Source organism: Stegodyphus dumicola, chromosome 10 (genome assembly GCF_044657685.1).
Source record: "Stegodyphus dumicola isolate Sdum_Otavi_A_Nest chromosome 10, ASM4465768v1".
Classification (NCBI taxonomy): Eukaryota; Metazoa; Arthropoda; class Arachnida; order Araneae; family Eresidae; genus Stegodyphus; species Stegodyphus dumicola.
In genome coordinates this window covers 93,026,125-93,046,845 of record NC_140777.1, presented here as the reverse complement: position 1 = coordinate 93,046,845, position 20,721 = coordinate 93,026,125, and the positions used below count along the sequence as shown (strand labels likewise).

The window sequence follows — 20,721 nt, the reverse complement described above, 5'->3', positions numbered from 1 at the left end:
CTTTTTACGAAGCAAATGAGGTACTGCAATCCCGAAAATTTTTGGATATTATATTCCAGCGAAAATATCCATTTTGACCCTTCCCGGATCCATTTTGACTACTTTTTTAAGTGCGTACGGACAGAATAAAGCACTCTTATTTCCCAAACGGATTATAAAATGCATTCAAATTTGATTTTTTTCTTAATGTCTACACGTACGTACATATCTTGCATAACTCAAAAACAATTAGCTGTAGAACGTTGAAATTTTGTATATGGAACTGCTATAACATATAGATGTGCACCTACTTTTTTTTATTGAAATTACAGCACTAAAAGTATATATTATTTCTTTACATTTAAAAAAAGTTAAAAATTTTATTACAGTAGAATCCAAATATCTTATACTTAAAATACTGAGTAAAATTTATTCAAACAATTCATCGCTTTAATTAAATTGACTATGTTCCTTAAAGATGATATACGAAAAACATTTTACTAATAATATATATATATATATATATATATATATATATATATATATATGTGTGTGTGTGTGTGTGTGTGTGTGTGTGTGTGTATACATATCAGGCACTTATCCGGCTTAAAAGTCCTTCCCTTGCCTTTATTTTCACAATCGTTGATCGTAGTCATACACTTCCAGTTACAAAAGATGTTTTAAATGACGAAAATTTTCATGCTTTGGAATTGTCAGATTCAAAAAAAAAAAAAAAAAAAAAAAATTAATTTAGGACAAATAATGAAATCTAACTCTTAAAAGGTCTTTCGGTTGCTATACTTATATTTGGAAAATTTTTATACTTGTTATGAAAAAATAAAATTAAAAGAAATTTGACTTCCGTTCGACAAAAGTAACTGGTATTTTTAACTTCAAAATTTGCCATTTTTGTTGTTATTTTCAACTACCTAGAGGAATTGGTTACGTTAGAATAATTCGGGAAAAAAGTTTAAATGAAGTGCAGAGAAAGATGTATATAATTTAATATGTCATAGCAGAAAATATTGTGGTTTCCAAATCAGATTTTTAGAATGTAGAAAGCCTGTATACAAAAGTCTCCAGAGAGAGACAAAGAGGGAGAAGAAAATGGGATGACATAACGAAATATAAATTCAGGAAAAAATCAGGAAATTATCGAAAACTGGGGTATGAAAAAAAGAAAAAAAAAAAAAAAAAAACTGAAACTGCAAAAATTTAAAAGTTTAATCAAACGATCCCGCCTTTCAATAAACAGTTTCGTGTACTGCATTGTTTCGCAGTACTGATTCAGATTGAAACAAGGCCAGCACCTGTGCATTCCCCAAGTATCACAGAACACTATTAAGTTTCCATCCCAATTCTGAGGAAGCACACTCCGAGGGCTTTCCAAAGGTATCCCTCCTCTTCCTCTACTACATACCTCTCGAGAAGATTTCGACTGTATCCTTGCTGTACAGATACTAAGGTTTAATGGCAGTTCCACACAAAGCGAGGATATTTGCCCACAAAAACATTAATTGCTGGATGAATATTAGTAGTTTGTTTGGTTAAGTGACAATTTCCGCTCAAAAACATATCATCTTGATTAGCTTCCGATAATCTGGAACAGCAACTTAATATATAAATTTGATTTACAAAATGTTTATGTTACTGAAATGCACAAACACAGATTTTTAACAATTTTTTTAATATTATTTATGTGTTAACTTGTTATGAATGACAATTACCTCAAGGAGTCAGGTACATTAGAAATATAAAAATATCCTCAAAATACATTTTAAAGCTCAGTGTCTTTATAATTGGTTTATGAGTGTAAAAGTTTGGATATTTATATTTATTATATTTACATACATTACACCCTTCCTTTACTTTAAGAGTAATGTATTTGCTGCTTTTATTTTATATTCCAAATATTAAAACATTTTAAATAAAATAACTTTAGTATAGTAATATGTATAGCACGCAGCATTATATAAAGAAATCAGTATTTTTAGCTGATTTTTTTCCTCGAAATAGAAATTTAATGTCCAATTAAAATACCTACTTTAAAAATAGCAATATTTTCTTTAAAAACAATATTTAATTAATTTATTTTACTTTCGTAGGTAAAAAATCATTTATTTTTAACATAATTAAAGATAATTTCTAAATTTTCTAAGCAAGAGACTCAGCAGTTGTTCCTTTTAAACTCATTTAGAGTTTATAAAATAATATTTTTTTGAAATTCTAAAAAATGGTTTCGAAGGAATCGTGCACGCGAGCAAGAAAATTATAGTTATTAGAAATCTACTGTTAAAACAGGAATATACACTATTTAAGAGAAAGCTTCTCAATAAATTATACGCAGGAGAAACTGTGTGCAATTTCTGAGAAGCTATGTAGAAGATCCACTTATTCACCGTAATTGGTTACACCTGTTAGAAAAATTTCATTTTCCCGCAGGGGTGAAGTTCGTGAATGTCTCTCGTGCGGAACAGCCATGTACACATGTGTCACATCACCTTGCTAACATCCATGTTCCTCCGGGACTAGAACCAGGGTCCTTCAGTACGGCAGTCAGCGTCAAATTATACTGCCTGAACTATATAGCGTTCACTAAACCGCCTGAACGACAACAAGGCAGTACAGGGGCCAAATGATGGAAGACGGTGATACCTAATGTTAAGCATTAAGGTCTGATGTCTAACGCATTTATTTCGCGTTTTTCACTATCGAAAGCCGCGGTTCCTAAACCCTTTCTCTCGTGGAGACCTTTTGAAAATCAATTTCTACGGTGGAGCCACTTAGGCTTACTTTGTAAGTTAATAGTGTGTAAGTGTAGCCTTAGGAGAATAAAGATAAGATAAATTAAAAAGGAATATAAATCAAAGACGCATCTACAAAATACCATAATTCCATGCGAGGAAATTATTTTAAATATTTTGAAATATACAATAATATCTTGGTTTATTCTCAAATAGCAACCAATATCTACGGTTTTGTCAAAACTCTGCTATACAGAGAAGTTATTTGAGTTGGTTAAATCACATCATTTACATAACAATTAATTATTCGTGACAGCAACAATAAAAAATCTGATGTGAATACCCCATAACTTCCTTAAACGGCCTATTAAATTATACAAATCTTTTGCTACACTTCATTTAAACTTATTCCTTCAAATTATTCTAATTTTAATTAAGTTATTTGTCGAGGCAAGTTGAAAATGACGTCAAAAACTGCAAATTTTAAATATCCCGGTCAGTTTTTGTTGTACGGGATAATTATAACTTATAATTTAACTTTCCCAAATATAAGTATAGAAAACGAGAAACTGCATTAAAAGTTAGATTTCGTTAACTGTCGAAAATTAATTTTTCTAAAAAATTGGACATTGCCAAAACATGAACATTTTCGTCAATTTAAACGCTTTTATTATGGGAAGTATAACCAAATACCACCAGCGATTGCGCAAATAAAGGTCGCTTAAGGACTTTTAAACCGGGTAAGGAGGGTGGATATATATATATATAAGTTTACATATACAATATATATGTTTGGTTACTGCCGATTGTAATAAAAAAAAAAAAGACGGGCACAACTAGATATTATAGCAGTCTCATATAAAAAATTCCGACTTAGTACGGCTAATCGTTTTTGGGTTATGCGAAATACATACATACATACGCATGTGGACGTCACGAAAAATCCCATTTGAAACCTTCTTAGAATTTGTTTTGAAAAACGAATCCTTTATTCTGTCAGTAAGTATAGGCGTCACGCAAAATATGGTCACGCAAAATATGGTATGTAAGAGTATGTAAGGATGTATGTATGCAAGGATTTTCTACCCCTCTTTGCTTACCGCCAAAGTACTTTAGAAGACATTCGGCTCACCAGTATTTCCATACCATACTGACACTATACGCTTTAAAGCATCTATACATTTTCGGAATTCGAACACGGGTCCAACGATACAGCAGCCCAACATCGCTAACTATACATATGAGAGGTGTCGTAATAGCAAACGTGTTGCACAGCCGACACTTTTCTACCATTTAAAGCGAGAGGAGGAGAAACATGGTATATGATCCAAAACATTTATTTTCACATTTTGCGTCATAAATAACGCGATTAAATCGTGCGCCTTCGAGCAAATGACGCGTTGGCCGTTAAAGGAGCTAGAAAATTGAATTTGGCAAATTCCTATTCAGAATATCATTTATAGTTAAAAATTCCTCTTTAAAATTTTTTTCTTTCTTCCTTTATTTATTTCTACTTTCTATTTCTCATTCTTCAATCTTAGGAAATTTTATTTATTTTATTTTCCTGGAGCAGGCTCCGCAGAGCACAATTTGGGAATCTCTGGTCTAATTGATTTACTCTTATTTTATATGCTGAACTAAATGCTAGAAATTTTAACATACTGCTGATGAATTTTCTGTTGCATTGCTAAAAGTATCTGATGGAAAACGACGCAAGGAAAGGAACTTTTGGTTTATTTGTCATTCAGATAAAGCAAAATATCATACGATAAGAGTATCTCTTGATCACACGACTGTAATTCAGTCACCATTTAAAAGATACATAAAGGTCATTGAGGCTGATAGAGCAATAATCAAATGGTATTTGTTCGTTATCAAAAAACAGGTGTACTTCATATTCTTATCGGTATTCTTTCGTATGAATGTTGCTTAAAATAGAAAAATGACGCCATAATGTCCAAACTTTTTTCAGGCACCAAATTTAAATTAACTAACCACTTAAAATAATTATTAAAATGAGATGTATACATATAATGATTTTATAGAGTCCAACTAGTGCCATTTCATAAAAATATTTAATATTTCTGATTAGACTTCTTTAAATGCATTTTTATTTAAATCAATCAGATTAGAAAGTGAAAAAAGTATTCTTAAGAAATGTGTTGATTGCTTTGAAATCGCTTAATTTGTTACTGAATATCAGCTAGAATACATCTGGAAGTTAAATATCTTATGCTTTACTGAATGGCAACACGTTGGTGCATGGCGGATAAAAGCATTTTATTTCGTCTAGTGGCAGCGCATCCGTTTTAAGTAGTGGAGTCTGTTGATTAAAATTGAAAAACTAATATCTTATAATATTTTGCCGAATGGCAACAGTCTCGTGCTTAGGAGAAATTCTTCATTTTGAACAGTGTTGCTACTGCTCGCTTTCAAACAGCCCAGTTTATTAATCGAAAATTTATTAAATTAGTGCAAAATATGAAATAAATTAAAAATCAAATTCAAAATCATGCCTTCGATTGCAGGGTGAAGAATTACGTGTGTTTAAAATCTGGTAGCTCTAAGTGTTGCCGTTTTTTCAATGTGAGGAACATATAGACAGATTCTTTATTATTTAACTGTAGAGTCGAGATATCAATTGATAATTTTTATAAGCTTATGCAGCATAAATGGAATCAATAAAAGATAATTCTGAAGCCATATATTACATATCTTGCTAAAGAATCTTTTGTTTTTAGTTACGCTTGCAGTTAATTATTTATTTACTTAATTTGTTAATTTACCACAAACAGAATGAGCACTGGTATATTACATTGCACCAATGTTCGATATGATCAGTACCCAAATTAAGAAATTTGATCTTTATTAGCCGAAATAGGCGTTAACCCGAATGTGCTATTAATTTCGAAACGAGATTTTGCGTATTCCACCATAAACGGCTGTATAACTTTTCAGATTGCTGTCACCAAATATTACCCCCCTGCATTATTTTTAAAGAAATTAAATAATGAAAAATCTGCATGCATCTTCATCGCACTGTTAATAAACGACGCCACCTAGAGCCATCAAATTATAAATAGTCTTCTACCCTAATATGGGCATCAGGAAGTCTGAAGTTTGAATTTTGAATTTAATATTTCATATTTAGTAAAATTTTAATAAATTTTTGATTAACAAATACAACGATTTAGAAGCTAGCAGTGGCAGTACTGACGGAAACATTTTGAACTCAGCGCGCGAGACTGTCTACCGGATACTGTGTAAATATAGAAGAACGTTATGTTTAATACGTAAAGTTAAGCCACAATATCAATTATAAGCAGGCAAAAAGAAAACAAAAAAATGTTTTATAAGCCATCTTACTAAAAGTGAATACTGATAAGTTGAAATGAGAAAAGACTGAAAAAATAGGGAAAATGTATGCCAACACGTAACTCTGTATCGATAATTCTAAACATATGCTGCTATGTTACGTTTAAAAATTTTGCAATTTTGCTGTTGAACTGATTATAGAGAAAATGATGCTTAATAATAAAGCTGAAAAGACAAAACGAAATAGGTGAGGACGAGTATGTGCGACAGCAGACTGCTAGAGTGCGAGCTCAGCGAGAGCGTAAAAGACCTTAACCTTTTGGGCGATCCTTAAAATCTGAACCCTTTCATATTATTATTATTATTATTTAGTTCTTTCTGAATTTTGCACGTAAAGGTATGAAAAATTTTTTTTTTCTTTTTTGCATTTACCTTACTAAAATATAATGAATATTTTACAGCAGCGCATCCTGATATAGAAAGATCATATATAGCAATTAGCTTTGATGTAGCTATAAATATTGCTTGTATATAGGGATCATATGAAAAAAATTAGTTCTGTATTTTAAAAATCGCTCTTTCCTGACGGCGGTAAATTCTCTACTGCATTCTGAGAAACTTAAGTTCTGAAATTATTATGTCTAGAGAAGTAAAGGGTACTTTGTCTTGTATAACGGCCTTGGCGAAAAACAAACGGTTACCATCTGCGCATGTGTAAAAAGTAAACAGTTACTGATCTGTGTATGTGTGAGGAACAAAAGCCTAACGACCTAACTGCTTTTTTGTAATTGCATGGTGTCAATATAGCGATTTTTCACAAAATATTCATTATGCATTAACCACCAGTGCGTATACCACGACATCAACCGCAGCACTTCAGGTTCTAGCTGGCACTCGACCTAAAAGTAGAATTAGAGAGACCAATCTACCGAGAAAGAGGAACTTCACACTGAAGAAGATTTACATCTATCCTATGCCAGCATAGAAAGCTTCCAAGATCCCCCTGTCTTACACCCAAGAGATCTACCTATCCTTTCCTAGTGCAAATCGCCACCCTCAGGACAACAAAGAGAGATTTTTCTCTGACGGATCAAAAATTTCAGGACGAGTAGGGGCAGCGTTCACGGTCTTTTCGAACAATGAAGAAATTTACCAAGCACAGTTCTGTCTAAGCAACCACGCTTCAGTCTTGCAAGTCGAGTCCTTCTCACTCAAAGAAGCAACACTATGGTTAGGTACGCAACCAGCAGCTCACACTTTAATCTTCACAAATAGCATGAGCGTTCTGAATGCCTTTCCACCAAAGCATCCGCACACGGCAGCACTTAGAGAGATCCTCTTAACATTAGGCTCCTCCATCCCTTTAAAGATCAACTGGATAAAAGGACACACCGGGCAGAAAGCAACGAACGAGCGGATGAACTAGCTAAGACCGCAGCTCTCAAACCAGAAATTGACTAGGAAGTTCCGCTTTCCGCAGAAGTTGCAAAAAGGCTCCTCAAGACAACATTCCAAGAGACATGGTCATCACGATGGCAGGAAGAAGAGACAGGGAAATTTACTTACAACATACAACATCTTCGCAATACCTACAGTCAAGAGGCTCAAATGCAAACGACTCTTCCTCCAGGCCTGTACCAACCATGGGAAATTCCCAGCGTATTACAGATGGTGGACGTCAACTGTTCTTGCGGTTTTCGCGGGGAAGACGCGGATGCACTTTATTACATGCTCTTCTGCCCTCTGACCGCCCACCAGCGGCCGAGCGGTAAAGTCGCTGAACACTGGTAGTTCGGTCCGAGGTTCGAATACTGCGAACGGGCTGGCTGCATGGGCGTTTTCGTGGTTTTCCCCATGTGTAACGTGTATACGAACCAGTTTCCCTTAGAAAGTCCTCCACGAAGGCATCCCTCCTCTTAGGCAGATAGCCCTCGAGGCTTTGCCATAATCACACACACACTTCTGCCCTCTGACAGAGCACCTTCGACAGCAGTTCTTTCCTTCCGACTACATCACATATACTGTGAATAGACTGTTCACGGACTATTACTGAAACAAGGGCATCTTAGAGATAATGAAGCAAGTGAATGAAAATAATTATATCCAAGAAACTAAAGATTAATGTAAAAGGTGGAAAGGCGGCCTAACCGTCAGATTGCTAACACTGATTAGGATGTCTTCCTAACCCTGTATGGAACCGAATGTTTCGTACTGTCTCATATTTTTCATGTATTAAAAACAGCTCTCTTACAGCATTTCATATCCCCAGCTCTAACAACTTCCCAGATGTTTGGCATTTTCACTCCTTCGACTGGTTTCACGCATAGTTAATGTTTTGTCTAAATTCTTGCACTTTTCCTAGCTTCAATATATAATCATTGTTAAAATTATTGTTTTTACCTTATGTTTTACAAAATTAAAAAATACCCAAATTGTTCGGTAAGGGTAAGGGCCTTCGGCCCAGGTACCCTCGAGCTAGCACTTTCTATCGTGAAACTTAAGCTTATAGCTACTCATCCTGAACATCCTGCTTTTTAAGGCGATCATTAAATAATCTTGAATTTTTTTCCCTAAAATTCTGCTATTATTTCAAATCTTATATTAGAAAGGGCGAAGAGAAAAATACACTGGTGGAAGAAATTAAGAGAATTTTCATGTTTGATCTACCCGATCTCCAGAACTACTGGACAGATTTTAATAAAATTTAGTGTGAACATAGGTTGATATCATACAAACAAAATAAACATTCAACAGTTTTATTAGACATACATGTTCGTGTGTTACACTTATGGGAGTCTGAAGGTCTGAAACAGCTGTTGCCGAATGCACAAAAGAAACGAGTTAATAGGGGATATGGTCCCCTCTTTCAGCCATACAGGCCTCGCAGCGTGATGTCATACTGGAAATAAGGCAGTTTATCAGTGCCTGTGGCAATTGGTCCCAATCACTCAGCAACGCTCTTTTCAGTTCCTGGATGGTTCTTGGAGGGTGTTGCGAGTTGCAATTGCCCTTTCCCAGAGCTTCCCAGACATGCTCTATAGGGTTGAGGTCTGGAGACCTGGCTGGACGGAGAATATCCTCACTCTCGAGATATTCATCGGCCAAAAGAGCTTCATGTGGCCTCGCGTTATCGTCCATTAAGATGAACTCGGGCCCACTGCGCCCCGGAAAAGGCAAACATAGGGCTCCAAGACCTCATCCCTGTACCTCACACCAGTCACAGAGCCTCTGTCAAAGACGTGGAAAGGTGTGCGGTCATTCAATATGATGCCTAAACAGTCCATTACAGCGTCACCGCCATAATTGTTGATTTCGCGGACATTGGAGGGTAGATAGCGGGTCCCATATGAAAGTACGGGGAGAATCGGTGTTTAGGCTAAAACGCAACTCGTCGGTGAACAGAACGGTCGCCCATTGCTCCGTACTCCAATCACTATGCTGCCCGCACCATGCTGATCGAACTGTCCTGTCCGTAGACGTGAGCGGGATGCAAATAGCCGGTCTTCTGGCAAACAACCCTCTCTCATTCAATCTTTTGGAAACAGTCACCCTTGTTACATGGGTTCCTGTGGCTGCATACAAGTCCCGAGAGAGCTGAGAAGCTGTAGCCCCTCTGTTACGCCTCGCTAAAATGGACAAATAGCGATCTTTGGCCATCGTGGCTCTTGGACAACCTTGCCCAGGCTTTCTCTTGTTAGATCCAGTATCCTGGAACTGTTTCCATAGTTTACACATGACGCTGGGCATTAAATTAAGCTCTCTGCATATCTGTACTTGCGATTGGTCTGCCTCTAGACTCCCCATTCCATCATCTAAACGCTGGTGGTTGCTCATTTTTACTTTGTGAATTTAACCGATTGCTGCAAGATAACACCAAGAAATTCTCTGAGGTTTGCTACCGAACGCAATTCGTCTTACCCTCCACGCGCTTATAAAGCCTGTTTTTCTGCTGGCTCCGCCTACACATACGTGTAGCTTACGTATTTGCTGTACAAGATTTACATTTTTATCTAGAAGCAGTTGTTTTACTTCAGTTCAGTTCTTTTCACGCAATTCGATAAAATATGCAAATTCTCTTAATTTATTTTACCAGTGTAGTTTATGTGCCAAGGGTGCATCAGCTGATCAATATTCATGTCCACAGAGTATTAATTATTGTCATACGTTTTTACATTCTCTATACTATTTATATTTGGGATGAAAGTGGTATATGAAAGAACATACTCCCCCCATTGTTACAAATTTCGTTTATATGTAAATAATTTTAGTGAAATTCTAGTATTTTTTGTATAATGTAACAGCAAAATCTAAATAAGGGAAGCTCTGCCGAGAAAGCAAGAGCACAGGAGCAAGTCCACTTAACACTGAGTAAATGGCTATCTCGCTGAATTGGTGAGATATCGCCAAGCTGGAGATTATTTTTGGCGCCTACTTTTGTCGCCAAATTTGAAGATTAATCGCCAAAAGTGGCCAAACTTGGTGACCATTTGGTGACAAGTCGATCCCGTCCTTGTATAACTAATTGATACTGTAACTGAATAGTATTTGATCCCTATATGTTGCTGTAACCGTATCCGGCCCTTAGATGTAACTTTTACTGTATATTACTGCATACGTTTACTGTAATTTCAAGACATGGAAGTACTATAGATGTCTCGGAGGCCGAGTGAAAGCTGTATAAGACCGGAGAAAGCATATTAAAAATTTTTCTGTCGATACGAAATTTTGATATGGTTTTGAGCATAATTTCTGAATTGTGTAGTCCAGCGTGAATTTAGAGCACTCAGAGATCTCCATAGGAGCTTTGCATTTTAAATGAGCTTTTCATTGCATTATGTTTAACGTACTTAGTAATTTGAAGTGTAATTACGGATTGTACTATTGTGATACTGAGAAGAGCTGTATGAGTATTTATGTGCAAAGTTTCAGAACTGTAAAGTGATTTTTGGGTGAAAATAAATCTTATAAAGCTATCACCGGTTCTGTTTGCATTCAATCCATTACGAATTCGTACGCACGCAACAATTTTTGGTATCAGAAGTGGGACTGAATGCCGGTGACAAGAGCGATGGAGAAGCAATTAAGACAATAGGTGGCAGCCTTTGCTGCATTCAAAGCATAGATGAAAGCGAGCCAAAAAATGATGGAAGGGACTCTCAACATTAAAGGAGAGATTAAAGCGGGCCAAGAAATGATTGAAACAGATCAAGAGGAAATGAAAAGAAAACTTTCTGCCATAATAGAAAATAAATTTGAGGCTATGGAAGGTAAAATAGACACGGTTGAAGGTAGAGTTGGAAAAAGTGAAGAGAAAAATTTTCTGCTATCGAGCAACAAATCGAAGAAAGATTGTCTGGTGTCCAACAACAAACCGAAGAAAGAGTTTATACTGTCGAACAAAAAATTGATGACCGAGGTTTTTCTTGTGTCGCTAAGAAAATTGACCTTGAACCGTTGATGGCTACGAATACACCTCTTTCTCGTTGATTACTTTACAAAATGGCCTGAAGCGTATCCTATCCCTGATTAAGAGGCTGTAACGGTAACAGAGCCCTGGATTTCGGTCACGATAGCAAAGCAATGATATAGCTTTGGATTTCTAGGTTTGGAGTGCCTCATCAGTTACAGTCCGATGAAAGAAGGAATTTCACATGGGCTGTAATTAAAATAAGTCTATAAACTATTTGGCACAGACAAAACCCAAACGACAACTTTATAATCGTAGTCAGACTGATGGGAGACATTTAATCGAGACATTCTTAATAATCTCTCTTCGGCGGTTTCCAGAAACCAACAGGACTACGACCAAAAGTTACCTCTGTTCTTACCGGTCTATCGCAGTGCTGTCCACGAATCTATTCGCTATTCCCCCTCTCAGATGCTCTTTTGTCGTGACCTTTGCTTTGTGATCTGTTGTTTGATCGCTCTCCGTATGAGCCTTTCATCGCCTCAGGAGTACATTCAGAATCTCCATGCACGGTTTTAAATGACGCACAGTTTTGCTAGAGAGAGAATCAACTTGGCGACGGAAAAGATGAAGACCCGATACACGACACGAGCAGGACATCGATTCAACGAAGGAGACAAGGTGTGGTTGTGGAATCCGCTTCAAGGGAAAGGACTCTGTCCTAAACTACAGTCACCTTGGGATGACCCTCACACAGTCCTAAACAGGCTGAATGAAGCTGAAGTTCGGATCCATAAGTCATCAAATTCTAAGCCTAAAGTCGTTCATTAAGATAGGCTAGCCACTTAGTATGGCCATGTACATAATCCCCTAGTGTAAATAACACTAACGTATATAACGTAAATAATATACTAAAGTCATGGTTGCATTTGTACATAAATTTGTAAATTTATGCATTTATTAATTGATTTGTTTTATGAAGTTTACTGAAATTCTTGTTTTAGTATTGTGTTTATTTTCCTTAGTTGTAAATATAGCTTCTTACCCAGGGATTGTACTGCTTGGGACGTGCAGTCCTTGGGAAAGAGACAGTCTCACGAATTTTGAATAGATGTAAATAGTTTTAGTAAAATTAAATGTGAAATTGTATTTTTTTGCATAATGTAACGTGTAATGCTTGACCATGAAATGTTAACGTTCTTAGTAATTTGGAGTGTAACTATTTATTGTGCTCTGTCATACTGTGAAGGGCTGTACAAGTAATTTTGCGTGAAAAGTTCTAGAACTATAAAATGTTTCTGGAAAAATAAATTTCATCAAGAAATAATCAGTTCTGTGCGCATTCAATTCATTACGAACCCTTATGCACTTAACAAAATTATGAGATGTATGAGATTTAAGGTAGGTGCGGCCTATTTTAATCATTATTTGTTGTTACTTTAGTTATTATTTAGAGCTCTGAGTCCATACCGCAGCAAATTTCCTGCTTTTACTTATTCGATTCGTTAGGGATTCGAGGGCTTACTAATTTAATTACTATTATGCAAGTCTTACAAGAATAAAAAATTCAATGCAAATAATACGTTACAGAAAAATGATGTTTAATTGTATGATAAATGAAAACAGTGATTGATTTTTAGGTGTGGAAGAAACGTTGTGTGGCCATCCAACTCGATGAGTTTGTTAACGATCCCAAATATCCGTCTCTTATGATAAGCGTATACAGTGCAGACAGTGGTAAACATGGCGCCATTTTCTGGAAATCGGTCTCCTGCCAGAAAGCTGTGGTGTACAGAAGTAATTCCAGAACACATCCTTACGCCTTCACTGTTTCTGACGACAGCAAAGCAGTTATTCACTTGGCTGGCGACAGCGAATCAATGAGTCAAGAATGGATGGCTGCCATAAGGGCGATCTTCTGGCCACCAAGTCCAGTTGTTCAACTTGAGAAAAGTAAGTTTTTATGAACATAGCACTCTTAAAATTTCTACATGTGGGTACAGTTACAAGGAGACGTGGGTGGGACACCAGCCCACTTCTACCTGTACCAGAAAAGGGCTGGCACCTCGACAAGAAATATAAAGGTGCTTTCTTTAAGTTATGAACTGTGTTTCATAATGGTGCCGGTATCTTCGGCAAGATTCATAATAAAGACGTTCTTAGTACCAGCACCTCGACAAAAGTTGCTTCCTTTAGTCGTAAACAGAACTTGTACCAGCTTTCATAAAAGTGCGACACATTTATGCCAGGACAACCTTGGTTTATAGAAATCCACTGCAGAAAGGTTCTGGCACTTTAAGATGTAGATTTCGCCGAGACAGAAACCATCATAAATGATCGCAGCACTTTGATCAAAGCTACTTTCTACAGGTTCCAAACTGAACTTCATAAGGGTATGGGCACCTTTATGCAAGCCAGTAACTATTTGATAAAATAGAAGCCATCATATAAATGCCGGCACTTACACGAAATTTACTTTTTCCAAGTTATAAATTGAACTTGATAAAGGTGGCGGTATCCTTATGAGGGGTTTCCCCAACACTTATAATAAAGGTGTCCTGATACAAAGGTACCAGCACCTAGATGAAAGTTGCTTAAAGTGAACTTAATAGTAGAGGGTTTATAACAATGCTGGCAGCTTTGTGTGACGACATCCTTGGCAAACCTCGTTCATTTGTTTAAAGATGTCTGCATGCTTATGATGGAGATGCCGAGGCATAAACCATCATAAATGATCTCGGCACTTTTATCAAAGTTGCTTTATCGAAGTCGTGAACTTAATGAGGGTGAGGGCACTTTTATGCATACTGGTAAATATTAACTGAAATAAAAAAAACTTCACGTCCCAGCCTCTTGATGAAGACTGCATCCTTCATAAAGAGAACTTAAGAGTTCCCAACACTTTTTAAATCTTGATGAATAATTAATAACTTGCAAAAGGTATTGGTATCTTCGTTGAAGTAGAAAACTATTGACGCCAAATCTTTGCAAAAGCGTCCCGCTTTCTTCACGAAGGTTGCATTCTTCATGGTATAAACTAAAATTCCTAAGAGGGACTGTGTTTCTTCTAAAATCTATAACTATTCATTTAGACCCTCACAAGGTCTCGCATAATTTTAATGAAAGTTGCATTCTTCATCGTAAAACTAAACTTCATCAACGGTGCCAGTACTCCTTATGTCTTAATCAATAATGGTTAACTCAAAAAAGGTGTCGGCATTTTTACTAAAATCGGCGACCATTTACTTAGATTTCAAAAGGAAAGGTCTCGGAATCTTGATGAAGTTGAATTTTTCGTGGCGTTAAAATGAGCTTCATAAAGAGTGTCTAATATTTTGATGAACGATAGCTAAATTGCAGAAGGGTTAACTTACAAACATTTATGCAGATTGGCCACGTCGGGCAAGTCACACCATAAGTCCATGTATGGGTGGCAGGTTCATCAGAGTATTCTTAAATCATGTAAAAATGATAAATATTTCTTAGACTTAGCCGTCTAAAATAGTTATTATGAAAAAGAACAAAATATCTAACGATTTCAAAGAGTCGAGCTCGTTAAAATTACATGCTCATAATAAATATTTTACTGATAATTTTAATTATCAGTTTTTGTTGTGTTTTTTTTTAAACTACACAAGAAACTTCCCTTGAAGTCAGTGTTTCTTTGGTACTCCACAGTTTCATCCTACGGAATGAAGAACTGAGATTGTTGCTTTTATGTCGCTTGGTTTGTTAATTAATAACAAAGAAATTAAATTCGAAAGGAAAATAAAAAAAATTATGCTTTGTCAACAAGCAACTCACTAGCACATGGAAGATAAAAATCGGTCACTGGCACAACATTTCTTCACTGAGTTTTCTGATCATATCTGATACATAAATAACTTCAATCTCATATCATTAATTTTGCAATTAATTTAGAGATTTCGAGAGTCAAATAACAACTTAATTTTTTTTCAGTGTTGTATGGAAATGAATTCGAAGTGTCGATGATCGACAACGAGTTTGCATTCCACGCCGGACTTCTCGGGACTTATGGCTACCTCACTATCACCCCCAAGAAACTGATACTGATTCATCCTCAGCAGGGATATGTTATTCAAGAGTGGTACCTTAACACAGTTGACAAGTTCCAGTTGATGCCTCAATCCAAAATAGAAGACGTACATAAAGTTCTTGCGATGACCACTTGCAGGTGAGATGAAAATTACTTCATTGTTTTTTCCCTTTTCACTAGTAGATGACTCCAGGAGCTAGACTTTCTTTATGTCATCGGTATTGCTTTAGCACAGACGTTTCTTTCGTCATTTGCACTTTTGCAGATTATGTATTCAAACCTTCGAAACTAGTCCTGAAATTTATGAATATTACGCTACTTCTTTTTTCCTTAGCATCTCTAAAAAATTTAGAAAATTTGCATATTATGTCAAATTTCCGAAAAAATAGAATAAGACAGATTTCAATGAAATTTGATATGGATATACATTTATAACAGAGAAAGAGATGCGCTTTTCAAAAGTCATTGATCATACGTGATTATCAGTAAAGGTCATTGTGCTGGGATGACCAAATTCCCCGCTGTGATATCGAATTGAAAATGAGTCTAATATGGAGTATGGTCCTCTTTCATAGCCAGACAGGTCACACAGCGTGTCGGAATACTAGACAGAAGGCAGCTGAGGAATACTTGTAGCAGTCGATCCCACACCTGCAACAAAGCAGTCTTCAACTATGGGATGGTTCTCGGAGGAGAATGACAAGATGAAGTTGACCTCCCTCTTGTCCTAGATATGCTGTATAAGTCTGATGTCAGGTGATACGGTTGGAAAATTCATGCGGCGAATATTCTTACTTTCCAGGTAACTGTAGACCAGCTGAGCCCTATGTGAACAAGAGTTATCATCCAATAAAACAGGAATTCAGGACCAACCGCGTCCTTGAAAAGTCGAATATAAGGCTCTAGGACCTTCTCTCTTTACTTCGTGGTAGCTAGAGAGTCTTTGTCAAATACATGCACGGGTATGCGGTAGTCCAACATGATGCCTGTCCAATCCACTGCACACCAACAATGGTAATTAATGATCGTTTTCCTTGATCAGAGAGTGATGGTACCGTGTTTCAAGCTCTCCTCAGATACAAGTACGCGGGAATACATGTCCAGGCTGAATTTTGACTTGTCTGTAAAAAGCACAGTGCTCCTCTGAAGTTTGGTGCAAAGCGTATGTTGTCTATACCATGCTAAACACACTGTCTTGTGTGCTGCAGTGAGCAGAACGCAAATAGCGGGTCTTCTGGCATACAATAGTATCTCTCGAAGATTTAGGGCAACTGTAGATCGTGAAACTCGAGCTCCAGTGGTATCATATAGCTCACGTGGGAGCTGTGAAACTGTATTAGTCGCCGCATTAAATGTGTCAAATAACGATCCTCATTCGCCGTAGTGGATCTTGGTCGACCTAGTCCATGTCTTTTCAATATTGATCCAGTGCCCTGAATACTGTTTCGAGAAATTCTAGGCTTGTGATGGTCTACCTTCCAAAAATTCTCCATTTCATTCCGTTATCCGTACGATCGTGGTTACTCGTTTTACCTGACACCCTGCAAAGTTTAGTCAACGTTTGCGATAAACACGGCAAATGTCGTGAAGGAGTACGAACACAAATCCCTCTTGGTCTTATATCCCGATCACAGCTCCGCTGACCCGGATGTGCACACCCACCTACTCGACTCTGAATTTTTGCGAAATATTTCGACCCATAATAAATACCCTTGGTTCAATACGTTTTCGAAAAAATAAACATAATTTGCAAATTCTCTTAATTTTGCATTCGAGTGCATGTGAGGTCAATGTCTTGTTTGGGGGGGGGTGATAAATACATTCGTATACATAGGCATCTTCGATCAATTCTATGAAGAATAGTCTTCAAGAATGCAAGAACATTATTCCAACAAGACAGCGTGTATTTCGACTATCCCTGATATCAATTTCTGATATTTTCATAAAAGAACAATTGTGCCTCCTTGTAAGGTCATGTCGATATGAAATTTTCACTCGTGAAGTTCCTCAAAGGTAGATTGTATGAAACCACCTTTCAGACTGTAACCTAACGTAAATTAGCAATCTGAATATCCACGATTTGGGTCACAAAAGATGTTCTTGATATGATGGGCATTCTAGAGACACTGGAATAAATCTGTTCGAGCACCTTTTATAACGGTTACGTAGGTTCATTAACGTTAGAAAGGGTTCAAGGTTTTTATTTATAGAAAGGGTATTTTATTTATCATATTAAATATTTTTATGAAGTTCTGTAACAAATTCAGTTGATTTTCATTTAAATAAAAACGTAAGAATTTGTTTATTTGAATTTAAGTAAATATAAAATTTATAAGGAGGTCTAAACTAAAAAAATTAAAATGTAGCGAATATATTATAAATGCAAAAATACAGTGATAAATAGAATCCGCTTTTTTAAATAATCTCTATTTTTAAAGAATAAAGAATCTGTATGCATATATGTGTGTATGCATGTATGTTCGTCACACATACGGGGGAGAGGATGAAGAAAATACGGTTTTTAGAGCCAGCTATGTATATATGTAATCCTTTATTCGAACATGTGGCTATAGAATTCGAGGCTCGAATTTTGAATTTCGGATTTGCTTTTTTTAATATTTCCAATTTTAGTATATCAATTTAAAGAATTTTTTTATCAACAAATTCGTTGATTTAAGAGCGAATTATGGTAACACTGTTCAGAATGAAACTCGTTTATCTCCAGCACGCCAGAATGTTGCTATCCAGAAAAATGTATTTGCCTTTCAATCCTTCACTTTTCTACTGTGGTGAGCGAGTAATAGAAAGCTCCTGCGCTGCACATCCTGATCCTATGTAGAATAACATACAATAATAAACCATAACTGCTTTGATGACTAATATTCCTTTGATGTGAAGTTGAAACAGAATCATTAAAAACATTACACTGCCTAAAATAAAATATTTTGATCTTCCACGCGTCAGCATGTTGCCATTCAGTAAAGCGTACGGTACTTGAATTTTAGATTTAATCTGTCTGCTACAGATTAACAAACCAAGCAATTGAAAAGCAATCAACGCAGTTCCCAAGAATAATTTTTTTCGCTTTGTAAGCAGATAGATAAAAATTAAAATGCATTTAAATCTCTACATGCCTGATCAGAATATTAAATATTTTTATGAAGTGACACTAGCTGGACTCAGTAAAACCGTTACATAGTTTCCTTTTTTATTATAATTATTTTGGCGGCTGGTTGCGTAAGCGGCTAATTATTCTATAAAACTAAATACATTTTACAGTTGACTGTAAATTGAAATGTATTTTCAGTGACAGTTCTACCGGAAAAGGTGAAATTCTGATGTACTGCAAAGAGAGTCTGGCACTTCTTCAATCGCTAGCCACTACAATACACCATGTCCTTTCGTTCCATAGCAAGCAAGAAGGTGGAAAATACCAAAAAGAATTAGAGGAAATCGCTGAATGGTTGTTGCCTGCAACTACTCAAACAACATGCGATGAGACAACGAAAGAAGAGTACTACAAAGTACCTCCTAGACAGGTAAGATAATGTTTGTCAGGAAGGCGAGGGGACACATTGGTACTTACGTATTACGTCGTCGACCATTGAACTGTCCCCGAGCAACACGATTTAGCACCGATTATGAATAAGCGGGGCGTAAAAACATCCTCATAACATCTTGCTTTTGCTTGATATAACCTCTATTGACTTTCGATAAGACCGAGCATATAAATTAACTATCATTGCTGTACTTCTTATTGTATTATGAAAAAAGAAGATTGAAATTTGGAATATGTCTTCTACAGAAGAGCAAGCAGTGGATTATTTTCAATGTTATACGATCCTAGTATCAAAAAAAAAAACGTTGTATTATTGAACACGATATGGCCAGCAGAATATAATCGACAAAACAATCATAAATTGGAACAATTATATGCGGAAGATTTTACTCATAGCGCTCTAAACAAAGCTTTTGGTAAAATCAGAAGGCCTAACAAAATAGTATAAATCGGCAAAAGCCATTTTACGAGGCGCAAAAAGAAGATGGTCGAATACTAATCGTTTATTAAATAAAGAAGCGCTAGTTCCTTTAGAATTCCAAAGGAACGTTTATCACAGTTTCGACGGGATGCCCTCTAATTTTCATGGTCCGATGGTAGCCAAAATTCACGGTCGATGGGATAATACGTAAGTACTAAAACGGCAGTTGTTTAAAATTCTTTAAACAGATTGCTCTGTTTAAGGAAAAAACTCAAATTTAGTTTCTCTAGCTTATGCAGAACAAAAATCAACTATTTTTGTAGTCTACTTACTTCATAGAAAGGTTTCTAATAACGAACGTGCTCTTAACCTTAACCTAGGTACAAAAAACTACATAGAAACTTTAAACAATAAAATACTAGCTGCTTCAAAAAGCCACCCTGAAATTGGAACAGGAACGGTATTTAGATGATACCGGGGGGACGTACATTTCTTCCCGAAAGTCAACTTTTAAAGACACATGTCTATACCACAAATAACCAATTTTGTCACGAGCCACGGATCGTTTCCTATTTATTCCCTCTGCTTTTCCTTTCAGAAACTGCAACGTGTGTCTGTGGAGCCCTCCGCAGACCACTACATCTATCAATGCCATCCTACCAACGCCATTCGCCTATGTTAGTGCTTCAGTAATGTTGACACATAGACGCTTTATTATATAAAATCATGTGACTGTGAATAAGATATGTCAGACTATCATCACGATTGCAGCCCTGAAACAGGACATCTGCCAGATCATGTAAGGCGTTCACTCACTGAGCTATTCCCACTGCATAGCTGCAACGCATTCCGTGCATAATCTAAACACTTAGTGCAACATATAGTGCGATATACAACTTACAATGAACGGCGAATATAAGCACATATTTATATTCATCTAAGCCGCCCAGACGATATAGTAGTTAGAGGAGCCTACTACGGTACCGAAGGGTCCGGGTTCGAATCCCGGAGAGGCATGGTTGTGAATGTCTGTCCCTTCGTATGAAACAATGGTAGTCACCCATTAGATGCCTCCACAATAGAATGGCCACCACTTCTGGCCTGAGGAGTGGCCAGTGCTGAATAGGCAAGTGCCCGCCATAAAGCTAAAAAAAAAAAAATGTATTTGTCTGAACTCCCGAAGGGTGTTCCAATGGAGCTCCAGGGAGTTGTTCCTTCTAGCCAGAGGAAAACATGGGA

The 20,721-nt window shown here is 36.5% G+C and overlaps 1 protein-coding gene across 1 annotated transcript in view; it reads left to right on the top strand.

Moving 5' to 3' along the window:
- Positions 1–20,721, top strand: part of LOC118196938 (uncharacterized) — a 38,634-nt gene that overhangs the window by 5,709 nt on the left and 12,204 nt on the right. Inside the window, exons 2-4 of the mRNA XM_035368411.2 lie at positions 13,086–13,398; positions 15,406–15,640; positions 18,810–19,041. Coding sequence (XP_035224302.2) covers positions 13,086–13,398; positions 15,406–15,640; positions 18,810–19,041 — 780 coding nt within the window. The remainder of the gene's footprint in view (positions 1–13,085; positions 13,399–15,405; positions 15,641–18,809; positions 19,042–20,721) is intronic.